Raw genomic sequence first — 23,485 nt, forward strand, 5'->3', positions numbered from 1 at the left:
CCAGCGGTGGGGCCAGCAGCCGTACACTCTGGCCCCACTCCTTAGGAGCCCCCTGACACTCCACACTGCTGCCTCGCTATCAGAGGCAGCAGCATGGGATGCTAGGCAGGAGCTGGCCCATGAGGGGAGCCAGTTCAAAGACCAGCTCCCCCTTGCAGACTGGCTGCCTGTTGCCCCACACTGTTGCCTCTGATACAGAGGCAGCAGTGCAGGGTGACAGCAGCCCCTATCTGAGCTCCCAAACCTGGTGCGAGCTGGAACTGAGCTGGGCTGCCTTTCCACCATGCTCCTGATACACTTCAAATGCAGAGCCACAGCAGGGGTAGGTCCCAGACCCGGCACAAGCCCAGGCTGTTGACTATCCTGCTAAAGAATCTACTGGGGGAAAATACATGTAGTTTTACAGCATTAACCGATAAGCTTTTGCATATCGGTAAATTGACTATACTATTACATCTCTAATCAAAACGTTCTCTGGCCCTGCAAGAAACAGGTAGGCACTGTAACAGTAGACCAGAATGGCAACAGTAATAGTAGATGGAGGGCTATTCAGGGCCAAGGAAAAAAATCTGGGGATAACTAGTAATAACTATCACTTTTGTAGGCCCCACCTCTGAGGATTTTTGAACATTGTATAAGCATTAATACACCCCAGTGGGATAGGTGGTGGTATCCTAATTTTACAACAGGAAACCAACAGATAAAGTTGACCTATGTTAGTATTCCCCACCCTTACATTAACCTTTTCCTCCATGATTGGTAGTAACAGCCAGAGAGTTTTAAGGCCAGATTTAAAAAGGTATTTAGATACCTAAATTTGGAGCTAGAAAGATATTTAATCAGCAATTTCAGCTGCCAAAATACCTTTATAAATCTCACCCTTAAAGGTGTGCCTACACAGCAGCTGGCTGGGTGCTTCCTGGTACAAGTATGGCCTATTGGAGAGCAATAGATTTTAATGGGGGGGGGGGGGGAGGGGCATTTCAAGAATTTGGACACTGGTCAAGGGCCACACACTTCTATGGGTATGTCCACCCGGCTATTGTGTTCTTTTGACAGAAAGTTGAAAGAATAGAGGGGTTTTTCCCACAGCAGTAAACCTCTTTCTACGAGGAAGAAGCCTTTTTCTGAAAAAACTTTTTTTTCCCAGAAAAAGGCATGTATGGACACCGAAGAACAGGGCTCGACAAATGCACTCGCCTGTGGCAAGTAGATTTTTCCAGCTGGTGAGTGCAGGGGCAGACTGGCCCGGTGGGCCGTTGTGACGGGCTGGCCAAAGCCTGCACTACAGGCGGTGCGGCCACATCCGAGCCGCCGGCGGGTGGAGGAGCACAGTGCCGCTAGGAAGGGGGACGTGTGGCGATTCTTCCCACCGGGCTGCCTGTGGGCAGCTCTGGCGCGAGGAGGCGGGGGTGAGGGGGGGACGCCAGGACGCTGGCCCTGCTGATTTTAAAGAGCTGCGACAGCTCGGCCCTGGCCACGTGTCCCTGGGAGCTGGCTGCGGCACGCGGCACACAGCCAGGGCCCACCCCGCTGGCTCCAGTCCAGCCACAGCCCCAGCCCCACTTTGTCTCCGTGCCGCCCGTTCCCCCCGCCTCCCCTGCAGGCCGCTCTTCCTCTTCCTTGCGACCCTTTGGCTCTGTGCCGCCCTTACACCTTGCACCCTGATCACCGCCCCCCCAGCTCTGTGCTGCCCATTCCCTGCACTGCCCCTAGACCCCAATCCCGTTCCCCGCGCCTCCACCGCACGCTGCTACCCCCGATCCCTGCATCCCTCTGGCTCTGTGCCTCCCATTCCCCGCGCCACCCCCGTACTCCCCCACTGTACCCTGCACCCCTCTGGCTCTGTGCTGTCTGGGCACTCTACTGCCCCTGTGGATCGGGATTAAAGAGTGCTTGCCCATAGGGAGGGGCTGGACAGGGCAGGGAAAACGCTGCTGTGACCCAGCAGCAAGTGAAAGGGGGAGTTCACTTGAAGCGCCTTTGCCTTTACGGAAAAAAACGAATGAAAATGCTATTTATAGGGCTAAAATGCCAGGACAAAAAAGAAAAAAAAAAAAAAACATTGCAAAATGCAAACGTGTGTAAAAGACAACAACAAAGGGGGGGGCAAAAAATGTTTTGCTTGGGGCAGCAAACAATCTAGAGCTGGCCCCTGGGGAAGGGAAAGGAAGGGGAAGGGAAAAATATGGGGAAGGGGCTTGTGCTGAGGGGAGGAAGTCAGGAGAAGAATAAGAAGAAAGGGGAAGGTACCAAGGGTGCAGGAGAGACAAATGCCAGGGGGCCAAGTGCAGACAATGAGGAAAAGGGCAGGAGGGGAGGTGTCAGTGGGAAGGGGGTCAGGGTGTTGCTGGGAGAGGAGAGGGTAAGGGCACTGGGGGCTACAGGGAAGGGGGAGGTGCTGGGAGAAGGCTTAAAAGAGGGGGTGGGCATGAGAAAGACAGGGATGGAGCAAGGCATCTGTGAGGGCACAGGGGCATGAGAGGAATGGGGGCAGAGAGTGGTGAGAGGGTGGGTATCAGGGAAAAAGAAAACAAAGGGGGCAGGGGCAGTGAGGGAAGATGCAGGTGCCAAGGGATTCTGGGGGTGAAGCAGAAGGTCAGACACCTGCAGGGAAGGGACCAGCACCAGAGGAGAGAGGCAGGGCAGGTGTGTAGAGGGAGGTTTTAGGAGAGGGGATGAGGAGGGGTAGCTCACATGATCAGAGTGGGGCTACTGGAGGAGTGGGCACAGGGTGGAGAGAAGGGCTGGCGGAGGGGGGCAGGTCTCAGGAAGGCTGAGGGCAGTGAGAAGGGCAGGAGTCAGGATAACAGAGGGTGAGGGGTTGGGGGGCAGCAGGCACCAGGGGAGCTGATGGAGCAAGGGGGAGACATGGCAGCAGAGAAAAAAAGTAGAAGTTTATAAGATATTTATTAATAACCTGGATGATATTAATAACTTATTAGTAATTACTGTTCTTATTCTTATTAGGAATTTATGCCATTAAAAAAACTTTTTGTGGGGGAGGATGGCGTGTCCCTTTTTTTCTGGCGAGTAGGGTTTTCCATAATTTGTCGACCCCTGCCGAAGAGTGTGTTTTTTCAAAAGAAGAGGCCTCCAGGAAAAAGCACAGGTGCTGTGGTGGCCACTCCATCGACAGTAATCACAATGGAAATGCAAGATAGTGACCACCTTGATTTGACACTATCTTTCGAAAAAGCAGATCACTTTTTTGTTGCACTTTTGCTGTTTTTCCCGGAAGATCTGAGGGTCTGGGTTGAGTGCAGAAGGGAGTTGTGACCTGGGAAGGAGACTGGGGTGGAGTCTGGGAAGGGGTATGGATGCAGAGGGTTTGTTTTACATGGAATAGGAGGTGCAGGGGAGAAGGGAGGGGCTGAGGCAGGCTATGGCCAGGAGGCACTTACCGGGGTGACTCCTTGCCTTCCATTTCCCCACACACCACTCAAATGAGCTGCAGAGGCCACGTGCTACTCCAAATGCTAAGAGCCTGGGAGGCCAGTTTCCAGCCAATGGGAGCTGCAAGACCGTACTAGGGCAAGGGCAGCGCATGAAGCCTCTTCCACCCTCCCTTGGGGCTCACAAAAACACAGCCACCACAGCAGCTTCTTAGAGCAATGTGTTGGGGTGGGGTAGACAGGAAACCTGACAGCAGCTTGGATTCAGCCTAGAAGCTATATTTTGCCAGTCCCTGGTATCGACACATTTTCAGGACTCAAGCAGACTTAACTGAAAACAGCAGTATGCAGGCTCCTAGTCGAGGGAGATGCGATGGGTGCAAATGCATCCTTCTATAGTCCTCCCAAGCAGACCTGCTCCAGCCAGCCAGGGAAAGACTAAGGCCTATTCCTGTGGGAGGAGGGGAAAAAACCAATCAGACCCAGCCTTCCCCCAGCTGGCTAGAGCATATATATGGGGAGGGAAGACTGGGCAGTGCACAGCTCCTGCCTTCCCCTAGCCAGCCAGAGCACTGTTACTTGAGGGACCATGGAGGGGGGAGATTCACACTCTTGTGGTCCAAATTTACAAAAAAAGACTCCCGCCTCCCCCAGAATTCCCACATATGGGCCTGGTATGGCCAGTGGCAGTTCAGCCTAGTCATGCAGGTTCAATCCCAGAGACACCAAGTGCATGCTCAGGTTAGCCCAAGTCATCATCACCCCATTGCCATTTTTATCACGCTATCTCAAGTGACATTAACACATGAACCTGTGCTGGGAAGTACTGACTTAGCTGTTCCTGCAATGGTATACCCACAGCCTCTTCCTGGTTGCTCTGAAGAGCAAACAAAGCTGAGGCAGACATGGGCAATGCAATGCCTGCTGAAGATTATGCCCATCCAAAGTTGAGACTGCTTGCCAACTAAGCACTAAATTTATCATTTAACTAGAGCAACTTATTGCAAAGCCCAAGAATTAACCACTGCAATCTTTTATGGATTGTAATGGGGCAGCATGGATCAGTATACTGTGAGGAAGGAAATCACAAGAGTCCACAAACCCAAACTATGGCTTGAAGAAGCCTTTAGGCTCAATTTTGCGTAGGGAACCGGCTACCAGAAATGAGTGTCAGTTTCTTCCTTGGTCCCCTCTTAGGCTATGTTTAGACTGCTGCTTTTTGTTGAAAAAAAGGTACACAAATTGCGCTCTGCAATTTGCATACCTTTTTCCAATTGTTTTCTGGGAAGAGGCTTTTCCAAAATTTGGCCTATCTACAGTGGCCCAATTTTTGATTAAAAAAACCTCTTTTGGAAGAGCCCCTCTTTGTGAAACAAGGAAGACAGGGCTTCCTAAAGTGCATCTGCTCTTCTGACATTTTTGAGAGAAGAGCAAATGCATTCTCTAGGCACAGCAGAGTTTTTAAAACTCCATAGTCTAGACATAATGACACTGTCCCAGAGTAAGGCTAAGTCAGTGTTTCTCAACCAGTGGTAGAAGTACCCTTAGGGAAGAAGTGGGGGGGAGGAGGGGACAGGGAGAAAGAGGTTACATCAACAACTGAAATTTGGAGAAAAAACTGAATTTGTTTTAAGTTTTACAGCGCTTTATTATTTTTGTACTTTTTACACCCAAAAATTTGTATCACCCGCCTAGCTACGATTAAGTTGTTTAAACAAATGTGTTGCAATAGTAGAAAAAAAAAAGTGTCTGAAAATTATAGGTACTGGGGGTACTTTTTTTTTTAAGGGGTACTTTTTTTTTTTTAAATAAAGGTTGAGAAACACTGGTGTGAATTACTACAGCACTTTTCAGGTTACTGCTTCATCCCAGCTCTCCAATTGTAGTAATCATTGCAACAGAGGGGCAAGGGAAAACACCGTAGAGCTACAGCTCTACCTACTTGCTCAGAACGAGAACCACTTGCACGGACCCAACAGGTGCAAGTGACTCAGTGTGGTCAGGAGGGGGGTACAGTCCTTGTTTTCTGCTCCAATATGTTGCTGCTAAGGATAGGGATGTAAGCAAGTAGTTGAGTTGATGGCTCCCTTCCCCCTCCTTGCTCTGTCTGCATCAGAGGCTTCAAGGGCAGGTGGGGGGAGGAGGGGAAGAGAATTGAACAGGGAATGGTGCTCAGGGGAGGCAGCTTACAAGCCCATTCTCCAGCACCACCTCCTTGGTGCCACCTGACTCCTCCTTCCCCCCCACCAGCCATTGCCTCTAATAGAGGCAGCGGCAGGTGGGGTGGAAGAGATGCTGCTGCAGCTGGTCCAGGCAGGGGCTGGACTGCATTTTAAAAGTACTAAGAGCTGCCCGTTTCTTACTACATCTAAAACGCAGAGCTGCAGTGGGCCTAGTGCAAGCTGGAACAGAGTGCCTCCCTTTATTGACTCATCATGTAATTGATACAAATTGTATTGACTACATGATTAGTCAATTACCCACATCTAACATCCTTAGCTAAGGACAACCTAGTCCACTGCAATTCAATTGGAGTAGGTTTGTGCCAGTTTTTAAAGCCTATATAATCAGTTTATAAACCGTTTGGCAAGTTCTAATAAAGCAAGATTCTGCCTAATGCAAGCCTCCTAAAACAGAGAGAAGATGGTCCATTAGTTAGGGTACTAGCCTAGAATTTAGTAAAAGCAAGGACTAAATGCAGGCCTCCCATGTGTCCTTAGGCAAGTCCTTTAAACACAGAAAGCAGATTAAAACAGTGATAATAGTTCCCTATCTCACAAGGGTACATGAGGATAAGCAGTTTCTGAGACTGTCAGTTTCTAAGGAGCAACTATGATGCTGTCAGATTCACCTGTATGGTCTCATTCTCCCACTCCACCTTAATGAAGAGGCTGGCTACCAGCTGATATTACAAAGGGTCAAAACCAGCAATTTTATTATGATCCACAGGATATCTTTCTAGCTGGCCTGACAGCACACCTTCTTCCCAATTATCAATCACATTAGACAAAGGTCTTACAAAGTCTAGAGCAACATTTCTCAAAGTGGCCCGTGAAGCCACTTTGAGAAACATGCTAACTGGCTGTGCTGGTTTGTTTACTTACAAGCACCGCAACCCTGCAGCTTTCTGCAGCTCCTCTCAGCTGCAAACAGCAAACCAGCACCAATGGGAGCCGTGAGGTTCTGTGGCCATGAGGCTAGTAAGTAAACAAACTGACGAGATGAGTTACCATGTTTCTCAAAGTGGCTTATAGACCACTTTGAGAAACACTGCTCTAGAGAAATATTTTCAAACTGAGGTGCCTCCTTTGGAAATTTAAGACATAGTCTGTAGACCCCCAGGAGTCCATGGATCAAAGGTTGAAAACTGTTAGGGGTAACATGGAAAAAAGGTTGAAAACCATTAATTTAGAGATGCAGTAAAGAACCAGAAGAGATGCCACTTTTAATCCTTGTAGCTAGGTCTCAGAACCAATTTCAACTTGCTTGTTTCATTGGCAGCCTTGAGGATGTAGAAGCTAGGTTCTGCTAACAGGAAGACATGCTTGGTGGACCCAACCTACAAAGTCCTTCTCGTGCACAGCTTCAGGTAATGAACAGATTGCTGGGACAGGTAATGAACAGACTACTAGAACAGTGTGAAAATAGGAACAAGAGGAAAAAAAGGTGGCAGAAAAAAAATCAGAAAACAGCAGAATGGACTGAAGAAAGGATCTATTTGCAACCACTCCATAGGTAAGGAGCAGGAATCCCAATAACATGCATCTCTTAGGCAGGGCCAATTGCCCCTAGGTTTTAAACACCAAAGCTCTTAAACTACTTGCCTCCCTTCTGTTAATTTCTCCTTCTAATGCAATGTCAATTCCAACAAGAAGCCAGTTGTAAAACTCATTTGCAGAATTGGAAATCAGATATTGCACTGGTAAAGTGTGATGCTTTACTCCAGATGCAGGAAGACATTTAACTGTTTAAAGTAGTGTTATTACTAAAATCTTGCTTTCAGCAACTTCACTGGCCAGTCATCACGCCACAAGAAGGCAGTCACATATTGGGCTCTTCACCCTAGACTTTGGACTTGCTTGTAGACTCTTACAAGTCACCCATTTCAGAGGCACTATATCTGTCTTTCAGAAGTGTTGGTAATGTCTCAAGCTGTTGAAACAAACAGTGTAGGCTTCACCATACCACTAGAAACCAATCCCACTGACAAACCTCCTGTCATCTAGCACAGACATCCAGCTCTGAAGCCACTAGAAACAAGTATGTTTACCTATTTTGGTATCCTACAGACTTGCAAGAGCAGAGCTAGAAGCTTTTCATTGTAGTCTGCTGTAAGTGGCAGGATAACTGCTAATGGGAAAACAAGACAGCTTAATCTGCAAGGAAGGACACTGCTCGTTCTTTAGCCTTGTGACCTTTGAACTATGTGTTTAGGAGTGTTCCATGAACAAATGAGTTATTTACCTCCATCCCATATAAGGTTATCATAGCTAAAGCCAGAGTATTTACCATCCAAGTTAGTGTTTCCACCAACCTGGGAATTGTAGGTTTCCATTCTAGCAGAGTGTCTTCAACAAGTGCAAAACTCAGGAGTTTAAAGTTTCTGTACACAACTCTGCCAGACCTCTTCATCTTCACAAAAGGGAATTTTATTCAGGTCTGGTTTAGTTTACTTCCCTACTAAGGCCGTGTGTGATTTAGGATATGGACAAGAAACTAAAGTCTTTCGTTTACCATTAGATTCTGTGACACGAGCGGTTACTCACTTTTAATAGATGCAACTCATTTAACTGGAAGGCTCTATAGCCAAAATATTATCAGTCCCTAAGCTAGCTACCCTCTCCTTCTGCAGTATGCTTTTACAGAAAAATTTAGTTTAATGAAATGGCTTAAGATATATGAACAATTAAACTGTTTATTCAGTCATTCTTGTACTTTACAGCTGGAATTCTGGGAACTCAAAAATAACATCTTTGCCCGTGAGCTTCTTGTAGACACCAGAAAATGTTTCCACCTAGAAAGAAAGTTTAACAGTATTAGTTTGCTTTCAGTAGGTTACTTGTGGCTCTATCCACATTGGTGACAATGGCAGATGAAATCAGTTCCTGAATATCTATAGCATTCAAAATTCATCTTATTCTACATTTGATTTGTATAGTCATCCTAAATAATTGCCAAGATATCCTTTATCAATTGGAAAGGATAGGCTTCCCACTCATTATAAGCTAGTTTTCTTTAAGTTACCTGTACCAGCACTAAATTAGACTACATGAAGTACTAAACTGATGACAATTCTTCCATATTAAAATTAAGACTAAACCCATTAATGGATAACAAATTTACCAGCAGGACTTTCAGAGCTGTTCAAACTATAAAGGCAGCAGAGCCACACATGTATGTGCTCCCTGTAAGTTGAATGCTTGTGAAGCCTCCCGGAGAGAATGTTGCTTATGACCTGGTACACTGGCTTGGAAGATCAAGTTTTTCATTTTAAAAAAAGTAAACCTCTTGTCTACTACTTCATACCAAGCAGGAACAACTAGGAAAAAGGTCCTCGCAAGCCCAGATAATCAAAGGGAGAGTATAAAGTAGCCAAATGAAGTAAAACTAAAGCCTGATTTTAAAATTTCTACTAGCATCTCTTTAGTCCAAAATGTAATTAAAAATCAGGGTGTTCTCACACCATTGCCACAGCAGCACTTTTGAGCTTTATGCTCAGCTACAATTCCTCATCACAACTGGTTTCACAGAAGAGTTTAAAATTTAGTTCTTTACCTTGTGTTCAACATTGTTCTGTTGTGCTTTGTCCAAATGGACCTTTATGAGTCTGCTGCCGTCCAGTTTCACGCGGATTCTCTTGCCTACAATTTCACTAGGGAAGACCAGATCTTCGAGAATGGCATCATGTACTGCAGTAAGCGTACGGCTGAAATGCAACATTTTAAATTAAACCCTCAAAGGGTTAGGCAAGTTTATTCTAGCTATAAAACATAATTCCCCTTATATTCAGCCCCAAGAGATACCACCATAAATCCAGTGTTTATAAAAACAACCACACCACCACATCACACTAACACAACTTATGTACCAGCCCACAGATGAATTCTGTAGTCCACCATATCAAAAAAGTTAGTGGTGACCATCTCACAGTTCACCTCAACAGCTATTTCAGTAGCCAGATACATGGTAATATTGACCAGAATTTGGCATTTGGAAGTGAAAGTCACAATTAACATGTACTATTTCTATCAGTGCTTTATTATTCAAATGTAAGCAAGTTGTATTTATGTTATCAAGTTTATATATAGCTGCCACCTGTAGTTGTGATCAGTACTTCCTCAAATGAAGATTAATAGTGTATTCACAGCATTAAATAGGATGTCAACCTGTAATTTTAGCAAAAATATTGGATTATCCCCTCCCCCCCCACACACACACACGCACCTTGCAGTGTTAAGTGTGCGTTCCATTATAGAATCCTCATTTCTAGTGGGTTTTGAAGTAGTCACAATTTCAAAAGAAATGATAATGAAAGTTTCCCCCACCCACAGCTTTATTGGTGCAACGTCTGATAAGAACATTTTTCTACATCTCAAGGACCCAAGGTGGATAAAAACATTAAATAAAATCATGGTTCTTGACCTTTTAAAAAAAAAAAAATCAGATTTGATAAAAATGCTTGGAGAAAAACTTAAGTTTTATTAAGACACATCATAGCTCAAACATCCCTTTTCCATGATGAGAGATTATTAATTCGAATTCATGTCTTTTTTTTTTTTAATAAATATAACCACCACCCTTTTCCTGCTGTCATCATGTTACTCTGCATCCTACAGCCCTTCTCTGATGCTTGGCGGCCAGTGGGGGGAGAGAGAAGGAGAGAGAGCCAGGGCAGCTTCGGAACCGAAGGGAAGGAAAGAAGAACCGTGACCTTAGCCCAGTCCAATACCCCAGCAGCAGCAGCAGCGGGGGGGGGGGGGGGGGGGGGAGGGGGGAGGGAGGGGAGAAGAGGGAGGCAAGGCCCAGCACTGCTTGGTCCTGGTCAGAGAGTAGGAATGTGGCAGGGGGAGAGGGGGAAGGGAGGGGAGAAGCAAGGGATGAGGAAGTGGCCAGTCAGGGGAAAAGCGAGGCCCGGTCCCTCCCTGTGGCTGGGGAGAGCCAGGGATTCCTCGGTCCAGCCCAATTCCTGGAAGCCAGGCCAGAGGGAGAGAGCTGGGCCAGTCATGCCCTCGGCCTAATTCCCCGGTGGCTGGCCAAACAAGAAAGAGACGAGCCAGTCCAGAGCTGCCATGCCTCGGCCCAGTCCTCCATGGTGGCCAGGGCTGCCTATCCCCAAAGAGGGGGGTTAGCGAGCATAGGAAACAGGGGGCAATGGCCCTTAGTAATTTAAGAAAAGTTTTGTAAATGATTTCTAGTAGTCCATAGATTAGAAACCCAATCTTATGGGGCTTCTGTATAGATATAGGTTAATCTACCTAACCAATGGGACTCAGTGTAGAGTCTAGAACTGAAGTGTCCAACCAGTTTGACAGTAGCCATTATAGGGGCTACTGCTATCGTGAACGAGACATTTAACCAACCAAATAGCCACATGTGACTAGCGGCTAGCATGTTGGACACCACAGGTCTAGAAGATACTATCAGAGATGCACTTCTCAAAATTGTGGATTTGTCTCTCCAGAGATAAGATGTTTGTTAACAAAAACAAATGAATGTGTGAATGACTGAATAAAGAAAGGTGAACAGAGCTCAACCCTAATGCCCCTCTGCAAATTTGTGTACAGTCAATCCTTTCCCTCTCTCTAAAAGTGCAAAGTTTCAATAAGTTCAATGAATAGAAGCTAATATTTTACGTTTCTCATGCTGACCTGAAAGTCAATTTAATTTGTTTAAAAAAATATTTAACTATTTTAGTTAATTTTAACAAAACTTGGATGTTTAACTTCAAAAATTCATATGCTTGTTTGTTAAGATATTATGTTTGCTGTTGAAGGGAAAAAACATTCAGAATACACAATGTTGTTTTAGTTAAATAAAGCAATTTAAATGTCTATTTGGTGATTTCCTCCTTCTCCTAACACAGCATGGCAAGAAAATCCTCCAAATATTAATTATTCACCTGTGGAATTGGAGATATTTCACCTCTGAATGACTTCCTAAAGATCTGATTCAATTACCTTTGGTAAATGAAATAACCAAATAATCACTAGTTTTACAGATATATCAGAAAATGAATCTAAAGTTTTCAAAATAAATCACTGTTCAAAAATGTAGTGTAACTTCTAAAAATATAACCTGCATCTGTGAATTGTGAAGAATATGTATGACGGAGTGGCCAACCCATTACACGCAAAGGGCCAAAATAGTTATATAGCATATATAGGGGGAGACAAGGGAGAAGGAGAAGGTTGTTGAGGAAAAAAGACACTGCCCCTTTAAAAAACCCTCACGTTGGCTTTTTGCCCACATCAGGGTCCAGTTGGCTGGCGCCATTTTGCTTCAACGCACCAGATGGCTCCCCAGCACCCAGTGAGCACAGGGAACCAGGGGCTGTTTCTAGGGGCTTTACAAGCTGCACTTTGGGGAGGGAGGGGGGGAGGAGCATGATGCTCATGAGCCATGGGTTGGCCACAGCTGATGTATGACAAACCAACAAGAATGCACTTTTATGTAGAAAATTATGTTCAAAGTGAGTGTTCTAGACTAGTGATTTAAATCACTAATCAAATCCATACTGCAAGGATCAAATATTACTGTTATGTGCCCTATTAAGTTCATTGACTACCCATTTACACATGTTCCGGAGCATGAAGTGTGATCCTTGACATTGCACCCCAGAATGAGTCATTTGCACTTGATACTTGTACCATTGAATACAGACAGTAGTCCACAATTTCAGGCAGACCAACTAGCTAGAGAAATGTTTGGCAAAAGCAACTGTTACTCGGATTTGAATTGAGAACCAATGACACTTTTTTTGCGACAACTCTTCAGAGCGGGGGAGGGACCTCAGGCCCCTAGATTCGGCCCCCAGGGCTCAGGGGCCTCCCTAACGTTGAGGAGCCTTTGCTGGCACTCCAACCCCCACACTATCCCACCACAGGACTGGAACACAAAATCTTCTAGGCTGGCCCCCCTAGGCTCTTATGTACAAGCAGAATGAGAAGAGTGTCTCATTCTCAGATGGGGCCATGTCAGTGAGTTTTTTTTTTTTTTTTAAACTTGTGTGTGCCCCCCCACTCCCAATTTTTCTGTAGGCCAGCAGCCCCTGGCCCCAAAAAAGTTCCCCACCTCTGTGTTAGAGTTTAGCTCAGGGGTGGACAAAAGACCTGCGGAGACCCTGCTGCTTCACTGACCCCAGGCTGATTAGGGCCTGGGAGTAGGGAGGAGGGCAAAGCATCCTGGCTCTGCCCCTTTTGTTTTTGAAGTGGCCCCCGGCAAAAAAACAAAACAATATTGCCCACCCTTGGTTTAGCTCTACACCAAATTAAAAGATAAATAAATAATAAAGTCCCTCCTGGATCACATATTCCCATACAAGCCCAGCCTCCTCTCCCCCCCCACAACTCATCCTAGCAACAAGCACAACTATAAAAGTAAATTGACTCAAATTCCACACACACACACACACACACAATCTCTTAAGGCAAAATAAATGGATGGGTCATAGCTACATTCTTCAGCATGCACACAGATCATTAAAACTGTACCTTGCCTAGTCAGTACCAGTACATAACTCCTTGCACTGAATTATTTGTTGTGCAGATGACCATCCAGGGAAAGGACATGAACTCATTAACATAAAGTTATTGGTCAAGGGGAGGGTGGGAGGAATACAACACACTTAAATTACTCAGTTTAGATACATTGTTTAGCTCGCTGATTTCCAAGATGGTCACAGACATAGTAGCTGGGCAGATCAGGGAAAAGAAAGAAGTTCTGTAACTTCTTTTAGCAAATATTTTGCTACCAAGTACTGTAGAAGGAAAAAAGTAGATGTAATGGAGATTGAAAAATATGTACAACATAGTTAAAATGTTGTATCAGTTTCCATGTAAGGCCAGAAAATCAGGCACAAAAGCATTTAGACTGAGTTTTTGCAGAATCAATGCCCAAGTGTATTTATCTGTATTTATTCCTCAGATCCCTTACTTATGATCTAAACGGCTGTTATACAAGTCGCATAGGAGAAAGGCACACATTTCAGCATTAAAGTTACTCACCTCCTGGGACGTTTTTGCTTGTTTTTTGTACGGCTTTTTCTTGTTGGTTTTGGCAAAATCCTTCTCTGTGAAAAGTAGTGATATCAAGCCTCATGAAACATTTAGTCACTAATCTCAGAATTACATTTTCAGATGGATATTGAAAGTCTGAAGTTTTTCAGGGGTTACCACTTGCCTGCATAAGTCCTACAATTGTTTCCACACAGCATGAAAGAAAGCTTGAGGAATAGCCCAAGCCACATTCCAACTGTTAAAAGTTCAGCTTTATAATCAATTCAATGTCTACAGCGCATTGTGAAAAATCTCAAATGCTCATGCCCCCCCCCCACACACACATTCAGGGGAAAGAAGTTCAAAGACTTTGCCCAAACCTACCAGTTTGAGTAACTGACATTTAATAGCGCTAATAGCCAAGATAATCGGTTTTCCCATATGGAAAGGAGAAGAGACCCATCTAGAAACAGCTACTAAAATACCCTTCTGCGACTTTTGCCCACTGCGATTTCCTGCTACATTAATCTCAAGATTGTTAGTACTCTGCTCCCAGTGTCAGTTCTTTGTACACCTGTGCTGTGTCTGAGGAAGTCATATCCGACACATTTACTCTTAAAACACACACACACACACACACACACACACACACACACACACACACCCACACCCACACCCACCCACCCCCCCAGGAGATAAACCAAGATAAGGTTCTGCATGGGTAAGAGTGACCCTGGTTTAGCTTAAAACAACATTCTAAAATTAGAATGTCCACATAGAACTTCACACTGGTTTAGGCACAAAACATCCCTGTAGTTAAACCAGTACATCACAGGATGCATCTCTTGTGTTGAAAAGCTTCATTGTTTAACTGGGAAGGTGCGTGTGTTAAGAGTTCCAATACTGTAAGACTATGCAGTGAATACTACAGTATTGAAGCCCTAGTAAATAATGGAGACTTATGTGAAAACACAGGTAGAAAGGGATTTAATCTACAGCCACAAAACACATGCACTATGTTTACTTCCCCAGCCTGATTAGGGTCAGGGCACGAACACAGATAGAACAATAAATCACAAATAGTCAACTGTTTACCTGAGCAATGAACACCACATGCTTGCCACTGAATTTTTTCTCCAGCTCACGAACTAGTCGGACCTGGATCTTCTGGAAAGATTTCAGCTGAGGAACTGGTACAAAGATTATGATTGCTTTTCTACCACCCCCTACTTCAATTTCCTAAGAGAGAAGAGAAAACATACACACTTTAGTTACATTTGATTTTAAATCCCTGGAACACAGGCCAACTCTCCATTAAACAGTACAGGCAATTTTTCCCCATATAAGCTTTGCTGAAATGCATTTGTTGGGATTATGAATTGCTATATAAAATGGACTTTTTCCACCCATGAGGTTAGTATCACCTACATAACAAGGGATTGTTACAATTCAGAGTTACTGCCCCTTTCAAAACAAGTGAATCTCACAAAAGTAGACACAAATCTGTAGCCTGAATGGTTACCTAATCTAGTGTTTCTCAACCAGTGGTAGGAGTACCCTTAGGAGTACTTGAGAAGTCTTGGGGGGGGGGGGGGAGGGGGGTACGTCAACAACTGAAATTTGGAGAAAAGTGAAGTTTTACAGTGCTTTGTTATTTTTGTACTTTTTACACCCAAAAATTTCATTGCCTGCCCAGCTACGATTAAGTTGTTTGAACGAATGTGTTGCAATAGTACAAAAAAATTGTGTCCGAAAACTGTAAGGACTGGGGGTACTTTTCTTTTTTTAAAGGGGTACTTTATATTAAAAAAAAAAGTTGAGAAACACGGGGCTAGTCTAACAGAATTGCTGGGCGAGTCTAACAGAATTGCATCGAGTTTGCGTGGAGATCAAATAAAACATCTTTACCCTTGGCCCACATGGAAGGAGAAAAATAAATCAGCCTAACAGGTTGTTTTCCTAAACACACTTCACTGTCTTCTACAAAAAGATACAAATATTAAGTTAGTATGGATCTTGGTAGATCAATAGATGTAACTGAGTTTGATATTTTTGTAGTATTTTGTATAAACATGTTAATATGATCAACAATGCAGAACAATTTTTCTGATAAATTATCAAGTATTAGAAAGTGGTAGTGCTTCCCTCACCAACCTTACTGCTGGGGATCACATCATGGAATAGGAGTTTATATAATTATTCCTCGGTTATGCTCTTATAAGCCATCTGGGTAGAACCATGAGAGCCACCTCAGTGGATGCCCATGTTGGGTATTAAAATGCACGTGTTCCTCACTTTTTCAGAATCTGTTCAACAATAGCCCCTTTTAACTCACTGAGAACAGCCATCTTGGCACAAGTACCCACACTTCAAGAGCAAGCTTCAGAGACAGATTCAGGCCCAAATCAGCATGCATACCCCAGCCACCCTCAGGAGCTTGCTTTAAGTCCACAATTCCATTTGCATCTTCTGATTTGTTTACTGAATTCCAGGCTCTGCACAGGTATATTGCCTAGCAGGTTTGCATAAGAACCATTAGGGATATAAAAACTGTTATTATTGGTTCACAATCCTGCTGGAAAGGCATAACAAGTGAGGTTTCGCAGGGGTCTGTTTTGGGACCGGCTCTGTTCAATATCTTCATCAACGATTTAGATATTGGTATAGAAAGCACGCTTATTAAGTTTGCAGATACCAAGCTGGGAGGGATTGCGACTAATCTGGAGGATAGGGTCATAATTCAAAATGACCTGGACAAATTGGAGAAATGGTCTGAGGTAAACAGGATGAAGTTTAATAAAGACAAATGCAAAGTGCTCCATTTAGGAAGGAACAATCAGTTTCATACATACAGAATGGGAAGCGACTGTCTAGGAAGGAGTACGGCAGAAAGGGATCTAGAAGTTATAGTGGACCACAAGTTGAATATGAGTCGGCAGTGTGATACTGTTGCAAAGAAAGCAACATGATTCTGTGATGCATTAACAGGTGTGTTGTGAGCAAGACATGAGAAGTCATTCTTCCACTCCAGTCTGCGCTGGTTAGGCCTCAGTTGGAGTACCGTATTTTCCGGCGTATAACACGACCTTTTACACTAAAAAACATCCCCCAAAAATGGGGGGGTCGTGTTATACGCCGCGCATACATACCTGATCCCTGACACGGTGCTTGGGGCTGGCCCCAGGCACGTGGCGCCCGGTGAGTGCCGGCGGGAGGGGGGGGGGGTGAGCGGGAGCACCGGCCCCAGGCGCGTGGCGCTTGGCGCAGGGAGCACCGGCCCCGGGCGCGCGGCGCTTGCCTGGGGAGCGCCGCGCGCCCGGGGCCGGCGCTCCCCCCTTGGCGGGGGAAGCGCCAGCAAGCGCCGGCCCCGGGCGCAGGGTGCTTGGCGGGGGGAGCGCCGGCCCCGGGCGCGCGGCGGGGGAAGCGCCAGCCCCGGGCGCAGGGTGCTTGGCGGGGGAAGCGCCAGCCCCGGGCGCGCGGCGGGGGAAGCGCCGGCCCCGGGCGCAGGGTGCTTGGCGGGGGGAGCGCCCGGGCGCGCGGCGTTTGGCGCGGGGAGCGCCGACCCCGGCACGCAGCCCTTGGAGGGGGCACCGGCCCTATGCACGTGACTATGCCCCCCCCCCCCCGCCTCCGTGCCTGGCGGGAGAACGGCCATGCCCCCTGGCGCCCGGCAGGGGGATAGCCACGTTCTATAAGTGGGTGGGAGGATTGCATGGCCTAAAGGACAAGGTGTGTGACTTTGGATCAAAAGATTGAGGGTTTGAGTCTATTTGCAGTTGTATTTACCTATCTTTGTCTGTGCTTCTGGATCCTGCTGGCCTTGGTCTGGAAAGGTTCTCTATAACAATATGGCTTTTCTGTAACCCTGTTGGAAGCCCTGTAACTATTCAGTAGATCTAAAGCAGTGGTCTCCAACCTTCTGTAAGTGGGTGGGTAGAAAAGACCCCATCATGGCTCCAACAAGAAGAAGGAAATTTGAAGCCAGTTTTAAGCTGAAAGTTGTAAAGTTTGCCAAGGAACATAATAACTGTGCTGCTGCAAGGCAATATGGAGTAACAGAAAAGATGGTCCGAGACTGGAAAGCAAATGAAGATGCATTAAAGAGTATGCCAAGTAGTAAGTGTGCATTAAGAAGAAGCACCCCACATTGGTCAGAACTTGAAAAGCACGTAGCAGACATGGTGCATGAGCATCGTCAAAATGGTTATGTAGTGACACGAAACAAAATACGTATGTTTGCACTTCAGTGGGGCAAATCTAACCCAGATCACAGCAAAGGATTTAAGGCCACTGTATCCTGGTGTACTAGGTTCATGGAAAGGCATAATCTGGTACTGAGGCAAAAGACCAAAATTGCACAAAAATTACCTGCAGATCTCGATGGAAAAGTAAGTCTTTTCCATCGATATGTAATACAACAGCGCAAGAAACATGGCTATGCGTTAAGTCAGATCGGAAATATGGATGAAACTCCTATGAATTTTGATATGGTTGGAAATAAAACTGTTAATCCAAAAGGTGCAAAAACAGTGTTAATTAAAACAACAGGACATGAGAAGTCCAGTTTTACAGTGGTACTAGCATGTACAGCTGATGGCGCCAAACTAAGACCAATGATTATTTTTAAAAGAAAAACAATGCCGAAAATCAAGTTCCCTGTTGGAGTTTTTGTGCATGTGAATGAAAAAGGCTGGATGGATGAAGAAGGGGTAAAGCTATGGCTTGATAATGTATGGAGTAGGCGACCAGGTGGACTTCGTCAAGAACGTAGCCTACTGGTGTGGGATATGTTCAGGGCTCATTTAACTACCAGCACAAAGAAAAGGCTGGCAAGAATAAACACAGATGCGGCAGTTATTCCTGCAGGATTGACATCATTGGTACAGCCACTGGATGTGTGCCTAAACAAGTCATTTAAAGATCGCATTCGAGAACAGTGGAATGAGTGGATGGTTAGTGGCGAAAAGTCATTCACAAAAGGAGGAAACATGCGTGCGCCACAATTGGATGTTTTGTGTAATTTTGTCATAAAAGCCTGGAATGATATTGGTGCAGAAACAGTAATCAAGTCTTTCAAGAAGTGTGGCATATCAAATTCTTTGGATGGTATGGAGGACGACTTCTTGTGGCAAGATGAAGGGGAAGCCAAAGCTGAAGCCACACCATCCGATTCGGAATTAGATCCATATGATGACTGTCTTACAAATGTACCACAAGATGTCATTGATGAACTTATGATGTCAGAGGATGAACATGATGAGGATTTTGAAGGATTTTAAGTACCTGCAAGTCAAAACCATTTTAATTAAAATGATTTAAATCAAAACTGATGTTATTAAATGGTGTTGCCTCAGAAGGGGGGGTAGTCTTATACGGTGAGTATAGGCCAAAACCTATGTTTTAACTGGAAAATTAGGGGGTCGTCTTATACACCCAGTCGTCTTATACACCGGAAAATACGGTATTGTGTCCAGTTCTGGGCACGGCATTTCAAGAAAGATGTGGAGAAATTGGAGAGGGTCCACAGAAGAGCAACGAGCATGATTAAAGGTCTAGAGAACATGACCTATGAGGGAAGGCTGAAGGAATTGGGTTTGTTTAGTTTAGAAAAGAGAAGATCGAGGGGGACATGATAAAATGTTAATGTGATACTGGGATCTTAATCTATTCCTGTTTTACGTAATGTGAGTTGGTTTATTTTTAATTACATGGACAAGTTAATTTGCTCCTCTTAGGCACAGAGCTGTTCGATAAGACCATTCTAGCTCGCATTTCATTGATGAAGATTCTGCAATTGCAACTTTAGCAATAGCAAAGTCAGTCATTTGGATTTTCACATCCAGGCCTGCAAATAGTCTGAGAAGGTAGTTTTTACACTTATTAAATTAGCTATTTCTCAACTCACCCGAAGACAGAATTATGGATGCACCAATGATTTTTTTTGCAGCCCCTTTTAAGACAAACTGTACTTTTTAAAAAAAAAACATACACTAATCAGCCCCAATAAAGAGGATTACAAAGCTTCAAGTTTGCCTCTTCCCAGTAAGTCACAAGATTAAGCAAGACAATCCCATGAAGTCTTGCATTTATCTTTAACTCAAACTTGTTGACCACCTGTCACATACATATTAATATCTATTTAAGAGACACGCCAATATATTATATTTTCAGTTGGCAACATCACACGAGAAACAGTGGTCCCACTAATATTTTATGTCCTGTGCAGAATGACTTTTGTTATGTATCACTGGTGCACATAACAAGGCATTCTGCACATGGCCCTGCTCCCACCACACACTGTCCAAGAGCTTGGACTGTGGGAAGAGGCTCAGCATGGGGGCAGAGGGCTGGGGTGCAAGAGGATGAGGGCTTGGGATGCAGGCTACTCCCAGGCAAGAGGATGCCCCACAACACTCTACCCAGGCCACCCTGAACCCCTGCATGGGGCTTAATAGGTAGCTGTGTGGCAGCATCTTAGAGGGAACTTAGGGCACATCTACACAGCAGGGCAGAAGCCAAATTAAGAGATGCAACTTCAGCTACATCAATTGGGTACCTGAAGTCAAATATCTTAATTCAGCTTGTGATGCTTTCTACACAGCAGAAAGTCAAAGGAAGAACACTCTTCCTTCAACTTCCCTTACTCCTAGTAAAATAAGGGAATAAGAAGTGCTCTATCTTGACATTATTCTGAAATAATAGCTTGCTGTGTAGATGTGCATTTTGTTATTTTGAAATAGTGTCAGTTATTCCAAAATAACACTACTATGGAGACGTACCCTTAGATGAGCAATTTAAAAACAAAAAAAACTACCTTAGCTGCTGTGATGTTCAACTCTCTCAGCTGAGCTTTTAAGTCAGAGTTCATCTCCAACTCCAGAAGAGCCTACAAAGAAAAGTCAGAACAATTTTGATTACTGACAAGTCTAAGTTGCTCTCTCTTTTCAGTCATTTAATCTTCCCATTCATATGCACTAATCTGCTTTAAAAAACCACTATGAAGTCATTATAGGACTGTACAAGTAAAATTGTTTCTAGGCATAAAACTTATCCATGGAGTAAGGCACAATTAACCTTCACCACTGAATGTATACATCATTCACTGTGTCCCTATAGCTCCCTCTGAAGTATAAGGTGTTTAGTTTAGGGATGCAATAGTGTAGTCAGTTAACCAAAAAGCAAAAGCTTATAGGTTAATGTTATAGACTATGTGCATTCCCCCCCATCAAGTAAATTTTTTAGCAGGCTGGCCAGCAGCACGGCTCAATCCTGGCTTGTGCGATGCCTGGGACTTAAAACTTCGGCTCTGCATTTGAAGTGTATTGGGAGCTAGGTGGGCAGGCAGCCCAGCTCAGTTCTGGCTCTCATCAGGTTCTGGAGCTCAACCTCTCCCCCCGGCCCAGGGGCTGCTGCCTTTGTATCAGAGGCAGAAGCACAGGGTGACAGGCAGCAGGTCAGCATGGGGTTTTTAAACTGGCTCCCCTTGCAGACCAGCTCCTGCCTGGCACCCCCATGCTGCTGCCTCTGATAGAGGAGTGGCAGGGGCTCCTCAGGAACAGGCTGGAGAGCACTGGCTGTCAGCCCTGCGCCTGGGTACTTCAGAATAGTTAAGCAATAGAAGAGAACTCATGATGGTTATTCGACTATTCAATTAACCGATATGTAACATCCCTGGTCTGTACAGAAAACAAAAGACTTCAAACTCCTACAGTCCTTAAAAAACAGATTTATTCAGGCAGTTAACCTCACTCCTGAAACAAAAGACCATTAGTTTTTCTAGTTGAAAGTTATTAAATGACAGTGTGGGTAAGCAGACCTACCTGAGAAATACCAGACTCAAATTCATCTGGCTTCTCGCCATTGGGCTTCACAATCTTCGCGCTAGAACTGAACATGGCCTTTCTACAACCCAAAGAACAGAAATATTTAAAAGATTGTCAGCAGAAACGTGACTGTTAGCCATAAGGCAGAGCCAAGAGCTTTTAGTTAACTGGACACGGCAGTGATTTAGCCCCTTCATCCCTCTCACTAAGCAACTCATCTTCGGGTCAAGTGTGAGGGGAGAAGCTTCACAAGCGGCGCACAACTGGACAGACCCAGATCAGTTACCTGGGAAAGAGCGAGCACTGGAGTCACGGAGGTCCGAGACCTTTGGGAACAGGCTCCTGCCAGAAGCTGCCACGCCGCGCTGCAGGGCCGGCGGGCTGCTGCCTGGGCAGGGCAGGAGCCCACGCGCTGAGCGCTCATTCACTGCGGCAGCCTCTGAACGGAGGAACCGCGCGTATCCCGGCCCCATACAGAGGCCGCGGGCTCAAAAGCCCCAGAGCGCTTCCCCCCCCCGCGGGCCCTTGGGCTGAGCTGACGGAGGCCCGAGCTCTGCCCGGCCGAGACAGGCCCCGCGGAGCCGGTGTCCCCCAACTCCAGCCGGGGTGCGCTGGGTTCCCGGGCGGCCATCGGGCCGCGGGGGGCCGCTAATCGGCCGCATCCTCAGCCGACGGCGTTGGCCAGAGGGACTGCTGCCCGCTCGGCGCGGTACTGCGGCAACAGCGGGCAAAACACGGTGCTGCGGCGGGGGCCCAAGCACCTACCTTTCTCAGCGCCGGCCTAGGAAGAGGAAGAGCTCTCGCGAGAACCGCTCGGATCCCGGCCCGGGAAGAACTTTGCCCCGCCCACACAGCCCTGAAGCCAAACCCGAAGACGGGCAATTCCACCTCTAGCGTCCCGAACCACTTCCGCCAGAATGAAGCTGAACAGGGGAATTCGACTATTGGCAGGGGCGCTGACAAGTGTTGTCACAGCCGGCTGATGAGCTCGTGGAACTAAGCGGGAGCTATGGAACTTATACACGCTGGCGCATGCGCAGTCGTCTTGCCATAGACCTTGGTTATGGGCGCGTGAGGTGTAACACTCTGCAGTTCAAAGTAATGTGGGGGGGGGGGTGTGGAAGGAAGTCACGTGGGATGCTAGGGCCCTGCCACTCTCCTGCGATTTTCTTTTTCCAGGCTCTTCAGCAGAGTTAAGTTTTTTCTAGAATGTATATCAATCCAAACCTGTCACACTCCTAGTCAATGTTCTCTCTCATTTTTTTCCATCTGTGTTTAGAATTAATTTTGTTATGTGCACCAAGGCATGTGTAGATGTGCATCATCAGTAGGAACACATGCCACTTGCTGTGGGCACATGGGCTAATCAGCCAGGTTAAGCAGCCTTTGACTCTTTGACACAGCATACAGAGACCGCTGCTCCAAGTCTACAGGGATATGTGTTACAGCTGTTGCACTGTGAATAAATCATGTATCAGGGGTCTCCAAACTTTTTAAATTTAAGTGCAATGTAACATCTACCTCAGACCCAAATACCTATGCCCCCCTACCTTCCTGCCTCTTCTTTGAGGCCCTGCCCCTGCTCCACCCCTTCTCCCAGGCCTCACCCTGCTCACGCCATCCTTTCTCCCCCCTCCTCACTCACTTGCACCAGATTGGGGCAGGGGGTTAAGGGTGCAGACTCTGGTCTTGGGCCAAGGAGTTTGGAGTGTGGGAGGGGCTCTGGGCTTAGCCCAGGGTGGAGGATTGGAGTCCAGAAGGGGTTTCAGGGTGCAAGGTCTGGGACAGGAGGTTAGGTGCAGGAGGAGGTTCAGGGCTGGAACAGGGGTTCAGGAAGCAGGCTCTGGCTGGGCACCATTTGACTGAGATGACTTCTGGATGGTGGAGCCAAGGTGTTAGCGAGGCTTACTTCTGCCCACTCCTGAAAGCAGCTGGCATGTACAGCAATGGCTTCATGGCGCCATGTGCTGCCCCTCATCTACAGACACTGAGCCCACAGCTTCTACTGCTTATGGTTCCCCAATACTGATGAATGGGAGCTGCAGGAATAGTG

At 45.9% G+C, this 23,485-nt stretch overlaps 1 protein-coding gene and 1 long non-coding RNA gene across 5 annotated transcripts in view; one reads left to right on the forward strand and one right to left on the reverse strand.

The window, feature by feature from the left end:
• Nucleotides 1-10,379, forward strand: part of LOC142827782 (uncharacterized) — a 71,557-nt gene extending 61,178 nt beyond the window's left edge. For 2 of the 4 annotated variants that reach the window (XR_012902538.1, XR_012902536.1), the window contains 3 exons: nucleotides 1,151-1,226; nucleotides 6,897-6,984; nucleotides 10,232-10,379. This is a non-coding gene — a long non-coding RNA (uncharacterized LOC142827782). The remainder of the gene's footprint in view (nucleotides 1-1,150; nucleotides 1,227-6,896; nucleotides 6,985-10,231) is intronic. The other 2 variants (XR_012902539.1, XR_012902537.1) reach the window with 1 other exon arrangement.
• On the reverse strand, nucleotides 8,297-22,270 carry RPS7 (ribosomal protein S7). The gene is made up of 7 exons (XM_075923539.1): nucleotides 22,198-22,270; nucleotides 21,430-21,511; nucleotides 20,424-20,495; nucleotides 14,705-14,848; nucleotides 13,619-13,683; nucleotides 9,171-9,321; nucleotides 8,297-8,409 (listed from the first exon to the last, which is right to left on the reverse strand). Exons 2-7 carry the CDS (start codon nucleotides 21,502-21,504, stop codon nucleotides 8,332-8,334), a joined length of 585 nt encoding a protein of 194 aa, XP_075779654.1. The 5' UTR covers nucleotides 21,505-21,511; nucleotides 22,198-22,270; the 3' UTR covers nucleotides 8,297-8,331.
• Between the last annotated feature and the right edge of the window lie 1,215 nt (nucleotides 22,271-23,485).

Source organism: Pelodiscus sinensis, chromosome 3 (genome assembly GCF_049634645.1).
Source record: "Pelodiscus sinensis isolate JC-2024 chromosome 3, ASM4963464v1, whole genome shotgun sequence".
Classification (NCBI taxonomy): domain Eukaryota; kingdom Metazoa; phylum Chordata; order Testudines; family Trionychidae; genus Pelodiscus; species Pelodiscus sinensis.